Below are 17,874 nucleotides of genomic sequence, written 5' to 3'. Positions count from 1 at the left end.
GGAACAAAGGACTGAAGAAAGACATAATAAATAAAGGATTATGGAAAAGATGGTGTTCAGAAAAAAAATTAACATGTAAGCCTGAGACTGCTGTCCCTAGAAAGGTCTGCTTGCCCAGTTGGCCCTTGGCTGGCATCTTGGGGAACTTGGTTCTTGGATGGATTCCTGCCATTTGCAATAAGAATGGCTCACCTTGCCTAAAGCATATGAAGAATGTGGTTTATGTTGAGCTCCTGCTTTCTTTTTTTCTGGAAATTTGGTACAGACTAGGCAGAATGTGCCTAGATGATCAGTAAAAACCCAGATGATCCTAGTAAAAACCTGGGAACTAAGTCTGTAATGACCCTCCCTGATCATTTCATGTGTGTTGTTACAACTCATTGCTGGAGCAATTAATTGTGCCCTCTGTGACTCATTGGGAGACAACTTTTAGAAGCTTGCACCTGGTTTCCTCCAAATTTCACTCCACGTGCCTTTTACCTCTGCTAATTTTGCTTGGGTATTCAGTGTAATAAGTCATAGCCAAGAGTATGACTGTATGCTGTGAGTCCTCCCAATGAATCACTGAATCTGGAGGTGGTCTTGGGGACCTCTGACACAGATGGATTCGTGTTATTTTTGTTTGTTTATGAGAAAGCCAAATTAGGATCAAAGAATGATGAATAGAAAGAAATATTTGATTGCCTTTAGGGAAAAATGTCTGCCAGTTGAGCTTTCTTCAGTAATGGAGCAGGCCACTTTGGTAAAGTACAATACTTCACCATTTAAAATAGTCTCACAGGCTGCATCAGGGACTTTTTTTTGAGACAGAGTCTTGCTTGTCACTCAGGCTGGAATACACTGGCATGATAGCTCACTGCAACCTCCACCTCCCGGGTTCAAGCGATTCTCATACCTCAGCCTCCCAAGTAGCTGGGATTACAGGCGCCCACCACCACACTCGGCTAATTTTTGTATTTTTAATAGAGACGGGATTTCTCCATGTTAGCCAGGCTGGTCTTGATCTCCTGACATCAAGCGATCTGCCCGCCTCAGCCTCCCAAAGTGCTGGGATCACAGGCGTGAGCCACCTCACCTGGCCCAGATAAGGGACATTTTTGAAGTAATGTTTGCATTAAGTAGAAGAACATTGGATCAATATTTTGGGCTTTTTTTTTTTTTTTTTTTTTTTTTTTTTTTGAGACGGAGTTTCGCTCTTGATACCCAGGCTGGAGCGCAATGGCGCGATCTCGGCTCACCGCAATCTCCGCCTCCTGGGTTCAGGCAATTCTCCTGCCTCAGCCTCCTGAGTAGCTGGGATTACAGGCACGCGCCACCGTGCCCAGCTAATTTTTTGTATTAGTAGAGACGGGGTTTCACCATGTTGACCAGGATGGTCTCGATCTCTTGACCTCGTGATCCACCCGCCTCGGCCTCCCAAAGTGCTGGGATTACAGGCTTGAGCCACCGCGCCCGGCTATTTTGGGCTTTTTAATCTTAAAAAATCTGATTATGCCAGGCACAGTGGTTCATGCCTTTAATCTCAGCACTTTGGGAGACCAAGGCAGGAGGATTGCTTGAGCCTAGAAGTTCAAGACCAGCCTGGGCAATGTGGTGAAACCCAGTCTCTGCTAAAAATACAGAAACTTAGCTGGGCGTGGCGGTATGTGCCTGTAGTCCCAGCTACTCAGCAGGCTAAGGTGGGATAATCACCTGAGCCCAGGAAGTTGAGGCTGCAGTAAGCCATGATCATACCACCGCACCCCAGCCTGGGTGACAGAGTAAAACACTGTCTCAAAAAAAAAAAAAACTGATTATACAAGTAATACCTGGATACCTTCTCATAGTATGAAAACTAGGAAATACACATGAAGCAAAAGTCCCCCTTGACTATGTCCTACCCCAAGTCTAGTCCTTCACTCTCTTTTCCAGAGATAAATCACTATTACCAGCTTTATCCTTCATTCTTTTCTCTGGAGATAGAGATAAATATAGATAATATTGTTTTGTGAGTTTTAAAAAATATGAGTGTATTATATGATGTATATTTTATAACTTGCTAGCATCTTGGATTTTTTTTTTCCCTGAATACTTTTTTTATTTTTTTATTTTTTTTTATTTAGAAAGAAAGAAAGAAAAAAAAGAATGAAGAAGAGGAAGAAAAAGGAAGAGAGAGGGAGGGAATGGGAGTATTGCTTTCTTGCCCAGGCTAGAATGCAGTTTAGTAATGGGTATTGAAAACCTCTTTTATACCAATAATTATACTTGATGTAGACAGGAAGGAATAAGGGAAGAAAATAACAAACAAGCAGCCAACCAATATTTCATTGAAACCTATGAAATGCTATGTGATTACTGAGGGGTGATTTACTTCCAATTATGTAATTACTTTTGGAATAGGTGTGAGGTGGTAATGTATGTTTTGTGTATTTGAAGTGGTGAGTTCTATAAATGTTTATTAAGTTTACTTGTTCCGGGTCTGAGTTCAAGTCCTGGATGTCCTTGTTAATTTTCTGTCTCGTTGATCTATAAAATCGTTAGCTCTTCTTGTTACATTGATCCTTTTGCCATTATGTAATGTCCTTCTTTGCCTCTTTTGCTCTTTGTTGCTTTAAAGTCTACTTTATCAGAGGCGAGAATTGCATCTCCTGATTTTTATTTATTTGTTTATTTTTACTCTCTGTTTGGTTGATAAATCTTCCTCCTTCTCTTTGAGTCTTTGTGTATTGTTGCATGTGAGATGGGTCTGGATGCAGCATACCGATGGGTTTTGGCTTTTTATCCAATTAGAATATATATAAGTTTAATACTGCCATTTGATGCTAGCTGGCTGTTTTGCCCATTAGTTAGTGTAAAATTTTCATTGTGTTAATGCTCTTTGCTTTTTGATATATTTTTGGAAAGGCTGATATTGGTTGTTCCTTTATATGTATAGTGCTTCTTTCAGAAGCTCTTGTAAAGCAGGCCTGGTGGTGGTGAAGTCTCTAAGTACTTGTTTGTTCGCAAAAGATCTAATTTTTCCTTTGATTATAAAGCCTAGTTTGGCTGGATATGAAATTCTGGGTTGAAAGTTCTTTTCTTTAAGGATGTTAAATATTGGTCCCCACTCTTTTCTGGCTTGTAGGGTTTCTGCTGAGAGATCTGCTGTAAGTCTGATAGGTTTCCCTTTATGGGTAACCTGACCTTTCTCTCTGGCTGCCCTTAGTATTTTCTCCTTCATTTCAACCCTAATAAATCTGGCGATTATGTGCCTTGGGGTTGGTCTTCTTGAAGAATATCTTTGTGGTGTTCTCTGTATTACCTGGAATTGAATATTACCCTGCCTTGCCAGGTTGGGGAAATTTTCCTGAATGATATCCTGAAGAGTATTTTCCAACTTGGATTCATTCTCTTCATCACATTCAGGTACACCTATCAAACGTAAATTAGGTCTTTTCACATAGTCCCATATTTCCTGGAGACTTTGCTCATTCCTTTTCATCCTTTTTTCTCCAATCTTGTCTTCTCGTTTCATTTCACTGAGCTGGTCCTTGACTTCTGATATCCTTTCTTCTGCTTGATCAATTCGACTGTTTAAACTTGTGCATACTTCGCGAAGTTCTCGTGTTGTGTTTTTCAGCTCCATCAATTCACTTATATTCCTCTCTAAATTGTCCATTCTCGTTAACATTTCGTCAAACCTTTTTTCAAGGTTCTTAGTTTCTTTGCATTGGGTTAGAACAAGTTCTTTTAATTCACAGAAGTTTCTTACCCACCTTTTGAAACCTGCTTCTGTTATTGGAACACACTCGTTCTCCATTAAGCCTTGTTCCGTTACTGATGAGGAATTGCGATCCCCTGTAGAGGGAGAGGCATTCTGACTTTGAGTATTCTCTGCCTTTTTAGACTGGTTTCTTCCCCTCATTATATATTTATCCCTCTGTCGTCTTTGTAATTACTGACTTTCTAACTAGGTCTCTGAGCAGACGTCCAACTTGTTGATTCCCAGCACTGAAATCTGAGCAATCCACTGCACCGGCCAAAACAGCGGTGTTAAGATTGATGGTGCTTTTCTGCCCCGGAATCTCTGGACTCTGCACCAAGAACTGCCGCTCTAAGGCGCCAGCAAAACCGCCGTGCTGGCCACAAGAGTCGCCCTGGCGACCCATGGGGCTCCTCCACTGGGAATCTCTTGGTCCGTGAGCAACAAATATTCGTCTGAAAATGTGGCGTCCTCTTGTTCTCTGTGCTTTCAGTGGGAACTACGAGCCCGAGCTGCTAGTGATCAGCCATCTTGGATCTCTCTCCCTCCTACTTTTTGGATTTTTTTGTGTCAGTAAATGAAGAGACTCTTCTGTAGGGGTTAAGAGCATGAGCTCTGGAGCCAGAACACCTGTGTGGAGATCCCTGCTCTGCCGTCTGTTAGCTGCTCAACTTTGCCATGTTACCTACCTCTTCTGCACCTCAGTTCCCTTCTGTATAAAGTGGGGATAGTAATAGTACTCGCCTCATAGGGTGATCAAGAGCACTAAGTGAGTTAATATAAGTAGGCAGTATACAACAGTATCTGGCTTATAGGAAGTAATAAATATTACCTATAGTTATAATAATAATTATTATCATGTACTTCTTTTCATTTAACTATTACCTTGTATTCCACAGAATGGATATACATATTTTTTTTCTTTTTGAGAGAGAGTCTTACTCTGTGGCCCAGACTGGAGTGCAGTGGCAGGATCTTGGCTCACTGCAACCTCTGCCTCCCGGGTTCTCCCGCGATTTTCCCACCTCAGCCTCCCCAGTAGCTGGTACTACAAGTGTGCACCACCATGCCCAGCTAATTTTTTTGTATTTTTAGAGGGTTTCACTATGCTGGCCAGGCTGATTTTGAACTCCTAACCTCAGGTGATCTGCCCACTTCAGCCTCCCAAAGTGCTAGGATTACAGGCAGGAGCCACCATGCCCAGCCCTCATAGAATGGATATATTAAATTTATTCCCACCAAGAGTGTACCAGAGTACCTGTTTCCTCTGTTACTTAAAATTCTTCACTAGCACTTATCCTCTCAGTTTTTTAAATTTCATCATTCTGACAGTATTTTGTTTTAATATTCATTTTTCTTGATTACTTGTGAGACTGAGCATCTATCCAGATATATGCTTGGTCATTTATATTTCCTTTCTATGTCATTTACCTTACTCCTTTTTCTTTTTTTTTTTTTAAATTTAATAAAGATAAAGTTTTACCATGTTTCCCAGGCTGATCTCAAACTCCTGGGCCCAGTCTCCTACCTCAGCCTCCCAAAGTGCTGGGATTACAGACATGAGCCACCGTGCCTGGCCAGCCTCCAGCCTCTTTATTTTCTTTTTTCATTTTTTCCTAATCCATTGGATGCTTGTTTTTTCTTATCAATTTGCCATATTTTACATATATTTTAGATATTAACATGGGCAGTGTCTTCTTCTAGTTCGTCACTTACCTCTTAACTTTGTATATCATGTCTTTTGTCACATGGGACTCCCTTTTTTGTTCAAACAGATTTATTGAGATATAATTAACCTATAGTAAACTGCATGTGATTAAAGTGTACACTTTGATAATACAGCCATGAAACTCTCACCACTATCAAGATAGTGAATGCGAGACCAGGTGCAGTGGCTCACACCCGTAATCCCAGCACTTTGGGAGGCCAGTGCAGGTGAATCACTTGAGCTCAGGAGTTTGAGACCAGACTGGTCAACACAGAGAAACCCCACCTCTACCAAAGATACAAAAAATTAACCAGGCGTGTTGGTGCGCACCAGTGGTCCTAGCTATTTGGGAGGCTGACGTGGGAGAATTGCTTGAAACTGGGAGGTGGAGATTTCAGTGAGCCAAGATTGTACCATTGGCACTTCAGCCTGGGTGACAGAGTGAGAACCCATCTCCAAAAAAAAAAAAAAAAAAAAAAAAAAGATAGTGAACATGTCTATAAACCCCCAAAGTTTTCTAATGCCCTTTTGTCATCCTTTTCTCCCATCCTTCCTGCTCCCCACCAAATCAACTACTGATCTGCATTTTCTAGAGTAGTACACAAATGGAATCACACAATATATTTTATTTTTTGTCTGGCTTCTTTCACTCAGCATAATTATTTTGTTGTGTATATCAATGGGTCCTTCTTTTTTATTGCAGACAAATATTCCATCATATATATATATATATATATATATATATATAATCAGTTTGTTTATCCATTTGCCTGCTGATGAACATTTGGGCTGCTTCCAGTTTTTGTCTATTACAAATAAAGTTCCTGTAAACATGTGTACAGGTGTTTGCATGAACATATATTTTGTTTCCTCTTGGGTATTTAGTAGTGGAATGGCTATCATATGCTAGGTATATATTTAACTTTTTGTTTGTAGTAAAATGTACACAGTGGCTCACACCTGTGATCCCCGCACTTTGGGAGGCTGAGGTGAGTGGATCACTTGAGGTCAGGAGTTCAAGACCAGCCTGGCCAACATGGTGAAACCCCATCTCTACTAAAAAAAAGCCCACAAAAATTAGCCAGGCATTGGTGGTGCACACCTGTAGTCCTAGCTACTTGGGAGGCTGAGGCAGGAGAATCACTTAAACCCAGGGAGGCTGAGGTTGGAGTGAGCTGAGATTGCGCCACTGCACTCCAACCTGAGTGAAAGAGCGAGACCCTGTCTCAAAAAAAAAAAGGTACATATTGTAAAATATATCATTTAAGCCATTTATAAGTGTACAATTTAGTGGCAATAAGCACACCCACAGTATTTTATAGTGTTCACCACTATTTCCAAAACTCAAAAAGAAACTCTGCCCAATTAAAAGATAAGTTCCCATTTTCTCTTTCCCCCAGCCCCTGGTAACCTTTATTCTACTTTCCATCTGTATGAATTTCAACATTCTAGATAACTCGTGTAAAGTGGTATCATACAATATTTATCCTTTTCTGGCTGGGAGGCGGAGGTTGCAGTGAGCTGAGACTCCATCTCAAAAAAAAAAAAAATTATCCCTTATGTCAGCTTATTTCACTTAGCACAATGTATACAAGGTTTATCCTTGTTGTAAACTATGTATCAGAATTCATCTCTTTTTATGGCTGAATCATATTCCACTGTATATATATGTTCCTTTTGTTGATCCATTCATCTGTTGATGGACGCTTGGGTTAATTCCACCTTTGGGCTATTGTCAATAATGCTGCTATGAACATTGATATGCAAGTTCTGTTTGAGTCCCTGTTTTCAGTTATTTGGGTACCTAAGAGAAGAATTGTTGAGTCATATGGTAATTTCTATGTTCAACTTTTTGAAGAACTGCCATACCTTTTTCTACAGTGGCTGTATCATTTTACATTTTAACCAGCAATGCACAGGGTTTCAATTTCTCCACATTTTTGTCAGCATTTATTTTCCTTTTTATTACAGCCAGCCTAGTGGATATAAAGTGGTATCCTTGTAGTTTTGATTTCCCTAATGACTAATGATGTTGAGCATCTTTTCATGTGCTTATTTACCATTTGTATATCTCATTTGGAGAAATGTCTTTTCAAGTTTTTTGCCTATTTTTAAGTTGTTTTTTTTTTTTCCTTTCTTTTGTTTGTTTGAGATAGAGTCTTGCTGTATCGTCCAGGCTGGAGTGCTGCAGTGGCATGATTTTGGCTCACAGCAACCTCTACCTTTTGGATTCAAGCAATTCTCATGCCTCAGCGCCCCGAATAGCTAGGATTACAGGCGCCCGCCACCACACCCAGCTAATTTTCTTTTCGTATTTTTAGTAGAGACAGGGTTTCACAGTGTTGGCCAGTCTGGTCTTGAACTCCTGACCTCAAATGATCTGCCCACCTCGGCCTCCCAAAGTGTTGGGATCACAGGTGTAAGCCATTGCACCCAGCCTAAGTTTTTTTTGTACTTGTTGAGTAATTTCCATGTTTCTTTTAATTATTCATATTTTTCATTCTATTAAGGATAGATCTTGGCCGGGTGTGGTGGCTCACGCCTGTAATCCTAGCACTTAGGGAGACCTAGGCAGGCGGATCACGAGGTCAGGAGTTCAAGACCAGCCTGGCCAACATAGTGAAACCCCGTCTCTACTAAAAATACAAAAACAAATAAGCCGGGCGTGGTGGCGGGGGCCTGTAGTCCCAGCTACTCGGGAGGCTGAGGCAGGAGAATTACTTGAATCCAGGAGGCAGAAGTTGTGGTGAGATGAGATCATGCCACTGCCCCCCAGCCTGGGCAACAAGAGTGAAACTCCATCTTAAAAAAAATAAAAATAAATTTAAAAAGGATAGATCTTTTGCATTCTATTAATGATGTTATTTGATATAATCTTCCAACTTCTTCATTTACTTTCTTAGCTATTATCTTACCATTATTGATCATTGTATTTCAATGAATAAATTTCTAATTTCCAAATGTAGCTTTAATAGTTTCTGGATATACTGTGCTTACTTTTCTAAAAAATAATAATTAAATGTATTTTAACATAGTCTAATGAAGTTCTGTCGGCTTTAATAATGGAAACAGTTTTAACAACTGTTCTCTTTGAGCTTAAAATTCCTCATGATGTTGATTCTCCTCAAATGTTTGTTGATTTGGGATTGTGTGTACATTTTTTTTTCTATTCCTTTTAAGGAATTTTGAGTGGGAGGGACATTCTGGGGTGTGTGTTCAGTCTACCATCAAGCTCAAAATTCTTATCAGTGGTTTCTACACATTGTGAGAGGAGTACCTGGAGTCTGAAGAAGTGTCTTACTGGACAATTGAGAACTGTCATAGGTCCCTCTCTTACTTCACCCACATCAGTTCTGCTTTATCTGAATTACAAATTGGGGTTCCAAGTAATAACATTCCACCATTTAAAAAAAGACTTGAAAGTCACTGAACTGAACAATCAATCTAGAGTCCCAAGCACTAAAAACCCATAATTTCTGTATATTTATTATGAGTCACTGCCCAAAAATGTGTGAGTGAATATGAATCTGTGTGTATGATTTTTCTGCATTTTATCACCTAAAAAGAGAAACCAAATTTTATTTTTTAAGTTGATTTGCTATTAGATTCTAGTTAGAATCCTCATGTGGTTATTTCATAGGATTTTTTATGTGTTAATTATTACAATTATTCCAAGTTATGATAGCTTCAAATATTGGGACAGGATTTTAATATTAAGTGACCTTATTGTTCCGTATTTTGGAATGTTTTCAAAGTTTTTACATAGAAATGTCTTACTTCAGCTTGAGAGGAGATAGAAAAATATATAACATTATAGCATAATATAATAGTTAATAGTCATAATTGTGACTCCAGGTTGTCAGTAAAAGATAAGTTGCAATCAGTATATTTTTTTTGTTTGGTTTGGTTTAGAAACAGGGTCTCGCTCTGTCATCCAGGCTGGAATGCAGTGGAATGATCAGAGCTCACTGTAGCCTCAAACTCATTAGCTCAAGTGATTCTCCCATCTGTTCTCCTAAGTAGCTAGGACTACAGCACCTGCCACCACGGCCAGCTAATTTCAAATTTTTTTTGTAGAAATGGGATTTTGAGGGTGGGCATGGTGGCTCAACCTGTAATTACAGCTACTTGGGAGGCTGAGACAGGAGAATCTCTTGAACCTGGGAGGTGAAGGTTGTAGTGAGCTGAGATCATGCCATTGCACTCCAGCCTAGGCAACAGAGCAAGTGACACCCTCTCTCAAAACAATAACAACAAAAATAAATGGGGTCTTGTTATGTTACCCAGGCTGGTCTTGAACTTCTGGCCTCAAGCAACCCTCCTGCCTTGGCCTCCTAAAGTTCTCTCTCTCTCTTTTTGAGACAGTCTTACTCTGTTGCCCAGGCTGGAATGCAGTGGTGCAATCTCGGCTCACTGCAACATCCACCTCCCAGGTTTAAGCAATTCTCCTGCCTCAGCCTCCCAAGCAGCTGGGACTAAAGGCACACGCCACCAAGCCCGACTAAGTTTTGTATTTTTGGTAGAGATGGGGTTTTGCCATGTTGGCCAGGCTGGCCTCGATCTCCTGACCTCAGGTGATCTGCCCGCCTCAGCCTTCCATAGTGCCAGGATTACAGGCATGGGGCACAGCGCCCAGCCAGCAGGGAATAGCTCTTATTTACCATCATTTACTTAGTACCAGGTACTTGGTAAAGTACAGAAAATGAATGAAAGTTTGTTATCTAATCTAGTTCTATTTTTTTTCATCAGAAAAGTGATAATATTAAAAATGTCCTGGCACTTCTTAGTAGTCCTCAGTTAATAAGAAGAATTAATTATATGCAGCTCTTCATCCTAACCATAGCTACTATTTCATTGTATAAATATAGTTATTTTTAAAATACCTGATGAGAAACTTAAATTTGCCATTTAATCTGGTAGCCTCCTGCTACCTCTTTTGGTATAATTTTTTGCTGTTTCATAGGCAGCAATCTAAGCTTGAAGACTTTCTCTCTCTTACCAGAAGGACAAAGAATAGAACATGTGCCTCTTGTAGTAGTGCCAGTAGCTACTGATTTTACCATCTTAGTCACCTGATTTCTCTGAATCTCTACTTTCATAATTTGAAAAAGCAAACAAAAAATCAGTCCCAATGATACACGGTACTAGTACCCTTCCCAGAGCAGTCATTTAGATGAATGCATGCCTTTGGGATCTGAAATTTTTTTTTTTTTTTTTGAGACGGAATTTCGCTCTTGTTACCCAGGCTGGAGTGCAGTGGCACGATCTCGGCTCACCACAACCTCCGCCTCCCTGGTTCAGGTGATTCTCCTGCCTCAGCCTCCCAAGTAGCTGGGACTACAGGCATGTGCCACCATGCCCAGCTAATTTTTGTGTTTTTTTTAGTAGAGACGGGGTTTCACCATGTTGACCAGGATGGTCTCGATCTCTTGACCTCGTGATCCACCCGCCTCGGCCTCCCAAAGTGCTGGGATTATAGGCGTGAGCCACCGCCTATAATCTGAATTTAAAAAAAAATCTGAATTTTTTTATAGCAACAAATGAACCTCTGGTTAAGGTTCCATTGGCACTTCATGCAATGAAAGATCACTCCTGGTTTATGGTGTACGATAGTCCATTGTGTTTCTCCCCTGACCATTACAAGAAGCTCAGCTGTTTTGCAGTTATAGCTACTTTTAAAATATGCTTGGTCAAATAATATTTATAAGCAGCTTTAGAAAGGGCCAGCCAATTTATTCTACAGCTACCAACAGAAATCCTAGAGCTAAATCGGAAAGATTATGAAATCTTCTTTAAATACTTCAAAGAGAAGCACAGTGAAGATAGGGGAATCCTGGCAAGATGTGCTGCAGCTGTCAGGTCCTGAAAAATTAGGAATCAAATTTTGACACTTGTAATTGAATCATCCACCCTTCTAAGTGAGCCCAGGCAAACCTGTGATATTTTTAGAACCTTTCAAATCACATTGTACTCTTTAGAGTTCATAGCAGGACCTGAGGCCCCTAAAATTTCCCAGGAGATAGAACAAAACAGAATTAAATAAATTTGGCTCAATTCACTGTAATAGAAGTGTAGTGTATTATGCATGCAGTCTAGGTAATGCCACACTTTTAACCCCAAATTTTAAAACTTTACATGGATTTTTTTTTTTTTCCTGGAGAATTAACACTTGGACAGCAGTCGAAGCACTCATTAGAGATAGTAACAACTGTGTAGTGGTGATTTGATTTATAATAGAAGCACAGAGACCTTGGATGGTACGATTAACTGTGTTCCACAGATGGATGTTCCTGTGTCACAAATTTCATGTAATACAGATTTTTACCCACATATATCATATTGATTATTACAGACTTTCTTAAAAGAATGAGCAGTAAACTAGCCACTACCATGTGTAGATAATTACATTGCTTATGCTTGACCTGGTGAGATTTTCTAATTTACAGTTGGAAATGTTCCACTAACAGGTTAGAAAAGGTTAGAATATTATTTATGTGTATTTATTTGGCACTAGTTATGATGGGTAATTTAAAAAGACTGTCCATTTAGCAGATAACAAAGGCTGCTTTGAAACATTTTCTCTTGCCTTAAAACAAAAAGCAACTGTGAGACCAGACTTCAGGGATTCCAGATAATTTATTGGAGCATGACACGATGGCCTTTTCAGGTTTTCTTCAAGTCTGAAGTTCTGTCTAGAGCACAAGACACTGTCAAATGAGCTGGAAGACTATGGCCTTTGTGCATATTCATGCCACTCCTAAGCAGTTGGTGCTATCTCATCTCATGCCTAACTCCCTTGGGCCTATTCTTGTAGTTTTCTATGCTTATAAATCATTTGATGAAATAACTGACAAAGATGTAATCAGGAAATGGAAAACAGCATGGATGTTGGACTAACAGGATTTGAGGACAAAAGTGTTCATTCTAGTTATTTTTTCTAACTTACTGAACTTTGGTAAGTAGTATTAATTTATCTATAGGTTTCCTAGTGCTTTTTTACTTTAAAAAATGGCTCTGGCCAGGTGTGGTGGCTTACACCTGTAATCCCAGCACTTTGGGAGGCTGAGGTGGGAGGATCACCTAAGGTCAGACATTCTGGATCAACCCAGCCAACATGGTAAAACCCCATCTCCACTAAAAATACAATTAGCCAGGCATGGTGGTGCCCCTGTAATCCCAACTACTAGGGAGGCTGAGGCCACAGAATCACTTGAGCCTGGGAGGTGGAGGTTGCAGTGAGCCGAGATCGTGCCATTGCACTCCAGCCTGGGTGATGAGAGTAAGACTTCGTTTCAAAAAAAAAAAAAAAAAAGGCTCTATGGTTCTTAAACAATATAAAGTACTTATTATAAGATAGTCTTGTCAAGTCTTCACAGCTAATTACTTTGAAAATTATTTTCATGCCAGATATTGAGGGAGAAAATTTACAGCAGGAGCAGCAATTCTTTTTTCACATAAATATCTAGAATGATGCCTAGAATCCAATAATTCTTTTGAGTTCCTGATAAGCTTGAAAAGCATTTACAAATGGTTATATACTTAGAGAAATAAACTGCCTATCCATTACAAAAGCTAGCCCAGATTCTGATCATTACTCTTAAAGGTTGTAAAACATATTAAATAGACAAAAGGAAACAGAACATCTGTCAATTTCCACTTTGATCACAAGGGAGCTGAGTCTTTAAAATTGGTCCTGAAGCCAGAAGCTAGCACTATAAAGCATTAGTTCTTACAAAAACCAAATGCACACAGAGATAAAGATTAGAGTTTCACACAATTGAGTACTGTCTCAGCACCTGTTAGCATAAACTGTAAAGTATTAATGTTATTTAATCTCAGCATCTAAAGTGATGGCTGCTCTTTCATAGAAGACTAATTTAGATTACAAATGTATATAGGTACAAATGATTAGTAATAGCTGCTATAATGGGCTTTTCTGCCCAGTGGCAAACTTTGTAGTTCACTTTACCGACAAATTGGTTTGAGTTACCTGTTATAATACACTATGGGAAACTTTTTCTTAGTGTTCTAAGGATTTGTTTACCTCCTATGCCTTTAAAAAATTATTTTTTTCCTTTATAGCTAAAGATGACTGGCTAGGAGTTCTTTATAATATCTTGCCCAGCTACTGCAAAGGCTGAGTGGATTAATATCTTAGCACACCCACAATATTTGTGGCACGTGCGTGTACCAGAGCATACCTCATTTAGGAAGCTCTGCTCTGGAGCATTGCTACTCAAAAGTGTGGTCTGAAGACTAGTTTCAGTCCACAAACTGTTAGTTTCTTCTAATCTGCAGCCATATAAATTGAGAGGAACATTTAGAAACCCTTATAGTCACTTGATAAACCTCAGTATTTTCATTATTTTACAAAAGTATCCAATGCACAAATGTTTAGAAATTTTTTTGAAACCTGGTCCTTTATCCTTAACAGATAGTTTGAGAAACGCTGCTACTCATAGAAGTGGAGTTGGTGAGCCATAGAGTATGTACAATGTCTACTTCAGTAGACATGCCAAGTTGTTTTCCAGACTGTTGCTCTAAATTATATATCTCCCTCCTATTTCCTCCACATCATCAGCAACACTTGGTATTGAAGGACTTTTTATTTTTGCCAATTGGGTAAGTATGAAAATAGTATCTCATTGTTGTTTTAATTTTTATTACTACCTTGATGTCTCACTAAGGTTGAGCATCTTTTAATTTTTTTGTTTGTTTGTTTTGAGATGGAGTTTCACTTTTGTTGCCCAGGCTGGAGTGCAATGGCACAATCTTGGCTCACTGCAACCTCTGCCTCCCAGGTTCAAGCAATTCTCCTGCCTCAGCCTCCCAAGTATTTGGGATTACAGGTGCCCACCACCATGCCCAGCTAATTTTTTAAAATTTATTTTTAGTAGAGATGGGATTTCACCATGTTAGCCCGGCTGGTCTCGAACTTCTGACCTCAGGTGATCCACCTGCCTCAGCCTCCCAAAGTGCTGGGATTACAGGCAGGAGCCGCTGCGCCAGGATAGATACAGGCTGGATCCTTTGTTGGTTTAATATGTTGCAATATGTCCTCCCAACTTGTGACTTATAGTTGTAATCTCTTAATACATATTTTGATGAACAAAAGTTCTTAATTTTAGTCCAGTTTATCAATCGTCTATTTTTCAGATTGTGCATTTTTTTGTGTGTGTCTTAAGAAATTCTGTAACTGGGTGCAGTGGCATGTGCCTGTAGTCCCAGATACTCAGCAGGCTGAGGCAGGAGAATTACATGAGCCCAGTAGTTCGAGTCGAGTCTGGGCAACATGATACCCTGTCTCTAAAAGAAAAAGGAAAAAAAGAGAAATTGTTTCCTATCTTAAGATCATAATTATACTTTCCCATATTCTAAAAAATACTTAATTTTTGTATTTCACATTTGAAAGTCTGTAGTCACTTGGAATTGATTTTTTCATTATGAAGTAAGGAGTCCATCAGCTGAAAAGTCCATTCTTTTTCCTTAAATCTGCAGGGTTAACTCTATCAAAAACCAAGTTTTCTAGATGCATGGCTTGTGCTTGCTCTTTTGTTCCTTTGGTTAGTTTGTTTATCTATGTGGCTGTACTTTACTCTCATAAAATCTATAGCTTTATAGCAAATAGTGATATCTGCTTAGTGCCATTCACCCTGTGCCCACCTTGTACTTCTTTAGGGAGTACCTTGGCTATTCTTGTCTTTTGCACTTGCGTATAGATCTTGGAATCAGTTTATCAAGTTCTATTCAAAAACCTGTTGGATTTTTTTATCAGAATTGCATTGAATTTGAATGTCAAATTATGTCAAATGTGGTCAATTTGAGAAGAATTGTCATGTGTATGTTATTGAATTCTCCAATCCATGAATATGGTAGCTCTTCATTTGTCAGATGGTCTTTCAGGAAAGTTATGACTTTCTCTGTTTTATACAAATTTTGTTGGCTTTATTCTCAGGCTTACTTTTTTATATATAATTGTGAAATTATATTTTTTACTGTTGTTTGGCCGGACACAGTGACTCGCGCCTGTAATCCCAGCACTTTGGGAAGCTGAAGTGGGTGGATCACCTGAGGTTGGGAGTTCGAGTCCAACCTAGCCAACATGGTGAAACCCTGTCTTTACTAAAAATATAAAAATAAGCTGGGCGTAGTGGTGCACAACTGTAATCCCAGCTACTTGGGAGGCTGAGGCAGGAGAATTGCTTCAACTCATGGGGGTGGAGATTGTAGTGAACCGAGATTGCACCACTGCACTCCAGCCTGGGCAAGAGAGCAAGACTGTCTCAAAAAAAACACAAACAAATAAAAACACTGCTGTTTGCATATAGAAATGTGATTGATTTTTGCTATTGACTTTGTGATTAATAAACTTGCTAAATTCTCATAATAATTACTTTTAAATTTAAAATTTTTTTCCATAAAGATGATAGTATTAAACATAAATAATGAGAATTTTATTTCTTTCCAAGCCTTATACCTTTTATTTATTTTTCTTCCCTTACTACATTGGCTAGTTCTTCAGTACAAAAATGGATAGACGTGTACATATACATGTGTGTATGTATATTTGCACTTACAATGGATCTGTAACTATTTCTGTATCTATCTGTGTACATTATTATACAACTGTGGGTTCTAACTAATACCCTACACCTCAGGGTTCTTTCTAGCTTTCCCCTTTGCTTGTTTTCAGATATCTTCTCTGGCATTGAGAAATTTGGCTCCCTTTTTCTATATTGCATTTATTTATTTGCTCAATTAACTTGCTTGCTTGCTCAGTTTAAACAATCGATCAACTACTCTGACTTCTTTATCTACACACCAATTCTGTGTCCCTATCCCACCAACCACATTTTCACCCTCTGTGTCTGTGTTCTCCATGGTTCCTCACTCACCCCTCTGTGTTCTCAGCTGCCAGCCCTGCTAGCCCATGTCTCTGTGTGGTTCCTCAGCCACTGACCCTATCATTCCATATCTTCAGCCATTCAGCCTGTTGATCTGTATCTCCATGAAATTCCCTACTATTCTGTGTCCCTAGTCACCAGCCTCCTGGTCCATACTTCTAATACAGCTTCCCAAGCCCCCTCACTTCCCAGTATCCACAACCTCTGGACCCTGTAACCCGCCATGCCTCTATGCAGCTCCCCAGCCTTACTGGCACCTCCATGTGGCTCTATCTACTGCCCACCTCTCCAGCCACCATTTTGACCCCTGTGAACCAGGAATGGAAGGGAAGAGGAGGTTAGTTTTTATTCTTATTCTCATCTGAGTGTACAGCAGAGTTTACCAGAGGCTTCACAAGTGATGAGGTCGTTGCTCTGCCAGCTAATGGAATACGTACTTGTGTTTTATAAGTCTGAAGATTCAGCTTCAATATGTTCATCAGTTTTGGTTTTTGTATGATATTGAATATTCAGAAATAACCTAAAATCCAAATGATGAATAAACTATCAATGGAAGAAAAAACATTGATAACATGTTTTATTTTTTCTAATTAATTCTGAAATAGTAGAGCCCTTAGAATGCTTTAATGGCCACCTATTGCCTAATTATATGGAACATGATTAATCTGACCCAGACTACTCTTCCCTTATGTATTATATATAAAGAATGTCAAATAATAACCAATCAGCATAGAGCATGCTGAGTAATTTGTAGGTTTGTTCTTTCATCAAAAACATTTATAGCTTTCAGCTTTTAAAAACAGTTGAGCACAGCAAGATAGAGAAGGGGAAAATTGGCCTCTATATTACAGAGGATAACAGATGAACAGGGTTGATTTCATTTTGGGCACTTTGCCCAGGACACTTTTAATAGCATATATAGTCACTCTAAGGATTCTGAATCTGTGGTTATGTCAGGCTTACACATTTATTCTTTAAAAGAAAAATTTGCAAGTTATTAGACTCCAGGTACATTAGTATGACTTAAATTTTTATATTTATTTATTTATTTATTTTTGGAGACAGAGTTTCAGTCTTGTTGCCCAGGCTGGAGTGCATTGGCACGATCTCAGCTCACTGTAACCTCCGCCTCCTGGGTTCAAGCTATTCTCCTGCCTCAGCCTCCCAAGTAGCTGGGATTACAGGCATGTGCCACCACGCCTGGCTAATTTTTTGTATTTTTAGTAGAGTCGGGATTTCTCCATGTTGGTCAGACTGGTCTCGAACTCCCAACCTCAGATGATCCACCCACATTGGCCTCCCAGAGGGCTGGGATTACAGGCATGAGCCACCACACCCAGCTTAAATTTTTAATTTTTAAAGAAGTTTCTGTAATGCAATCAATGAAAATTTGTGGTGTGAAGACTGCATTCCTCAGTATTAAAACTAACTTAATCATGTATAGAAAAAATATTTTGAACTTTCTTCTTCCAAACCACAGTGTGTTCCTCAGTTCTTTCAAAGTTTTGTTTGTTTGCTTTTTGTGAGACAGAATCTCACTC

At 39.3% G+C, this 17,874-nt stretch overlaps 1 protein-coding gene across 2 annotated transcripts in view; it reads left to right on the top strand.

Moving 5' to 3' along the window:
• The window catches only part of IFT81 (intraflagellar transport 81), a 116,637-nt gene that overhangs the window by 53,773 nt on the left and 44,990 nt on the right, over positions 1 to 17,874 (top strand). Inside the window, exon 12 of one of the 2 annotated variants that reach the window (XM_064379861.1) lies at positions 13,864 to 14,040. The exons of the other annotated variant lie outside the window; for it this stretch is intronic. Within the exon in view, the coding sequence (XP_064235931.1) occupies positions 13,864 to 13,872 (9 nt within the window). The 3' untranslated portion in view covers positions 13,873 to 14,040. Of the gene's footprint in view, positions 1 to 13,863; positions 14,041 to 17,874 lie in introns of those variants that run through there. 2 annotated transcript variants of the gene reach the window in all.

This window comes from Aotus nancymaae, unplaced genomic scaffold, assembly GCF_030222135.1.
Source record: "Aotus nancymaae isolate 86718 unplaced genomic scaffold, 86718_ANA_hifiasm-v0.15.2.pri h1tg000021l, whole genome shotgun sequence".
Classification (NCBI taxonomy): domain Eukaryota; kingdom Metazoa; phylum Chordata; class Mammalia; order Primates; family Aotidae; genus Aotus; species Aotus nancymaae.
This window is presented reverse-complemented; position numbering and strand designations above follow the sequence as displayed.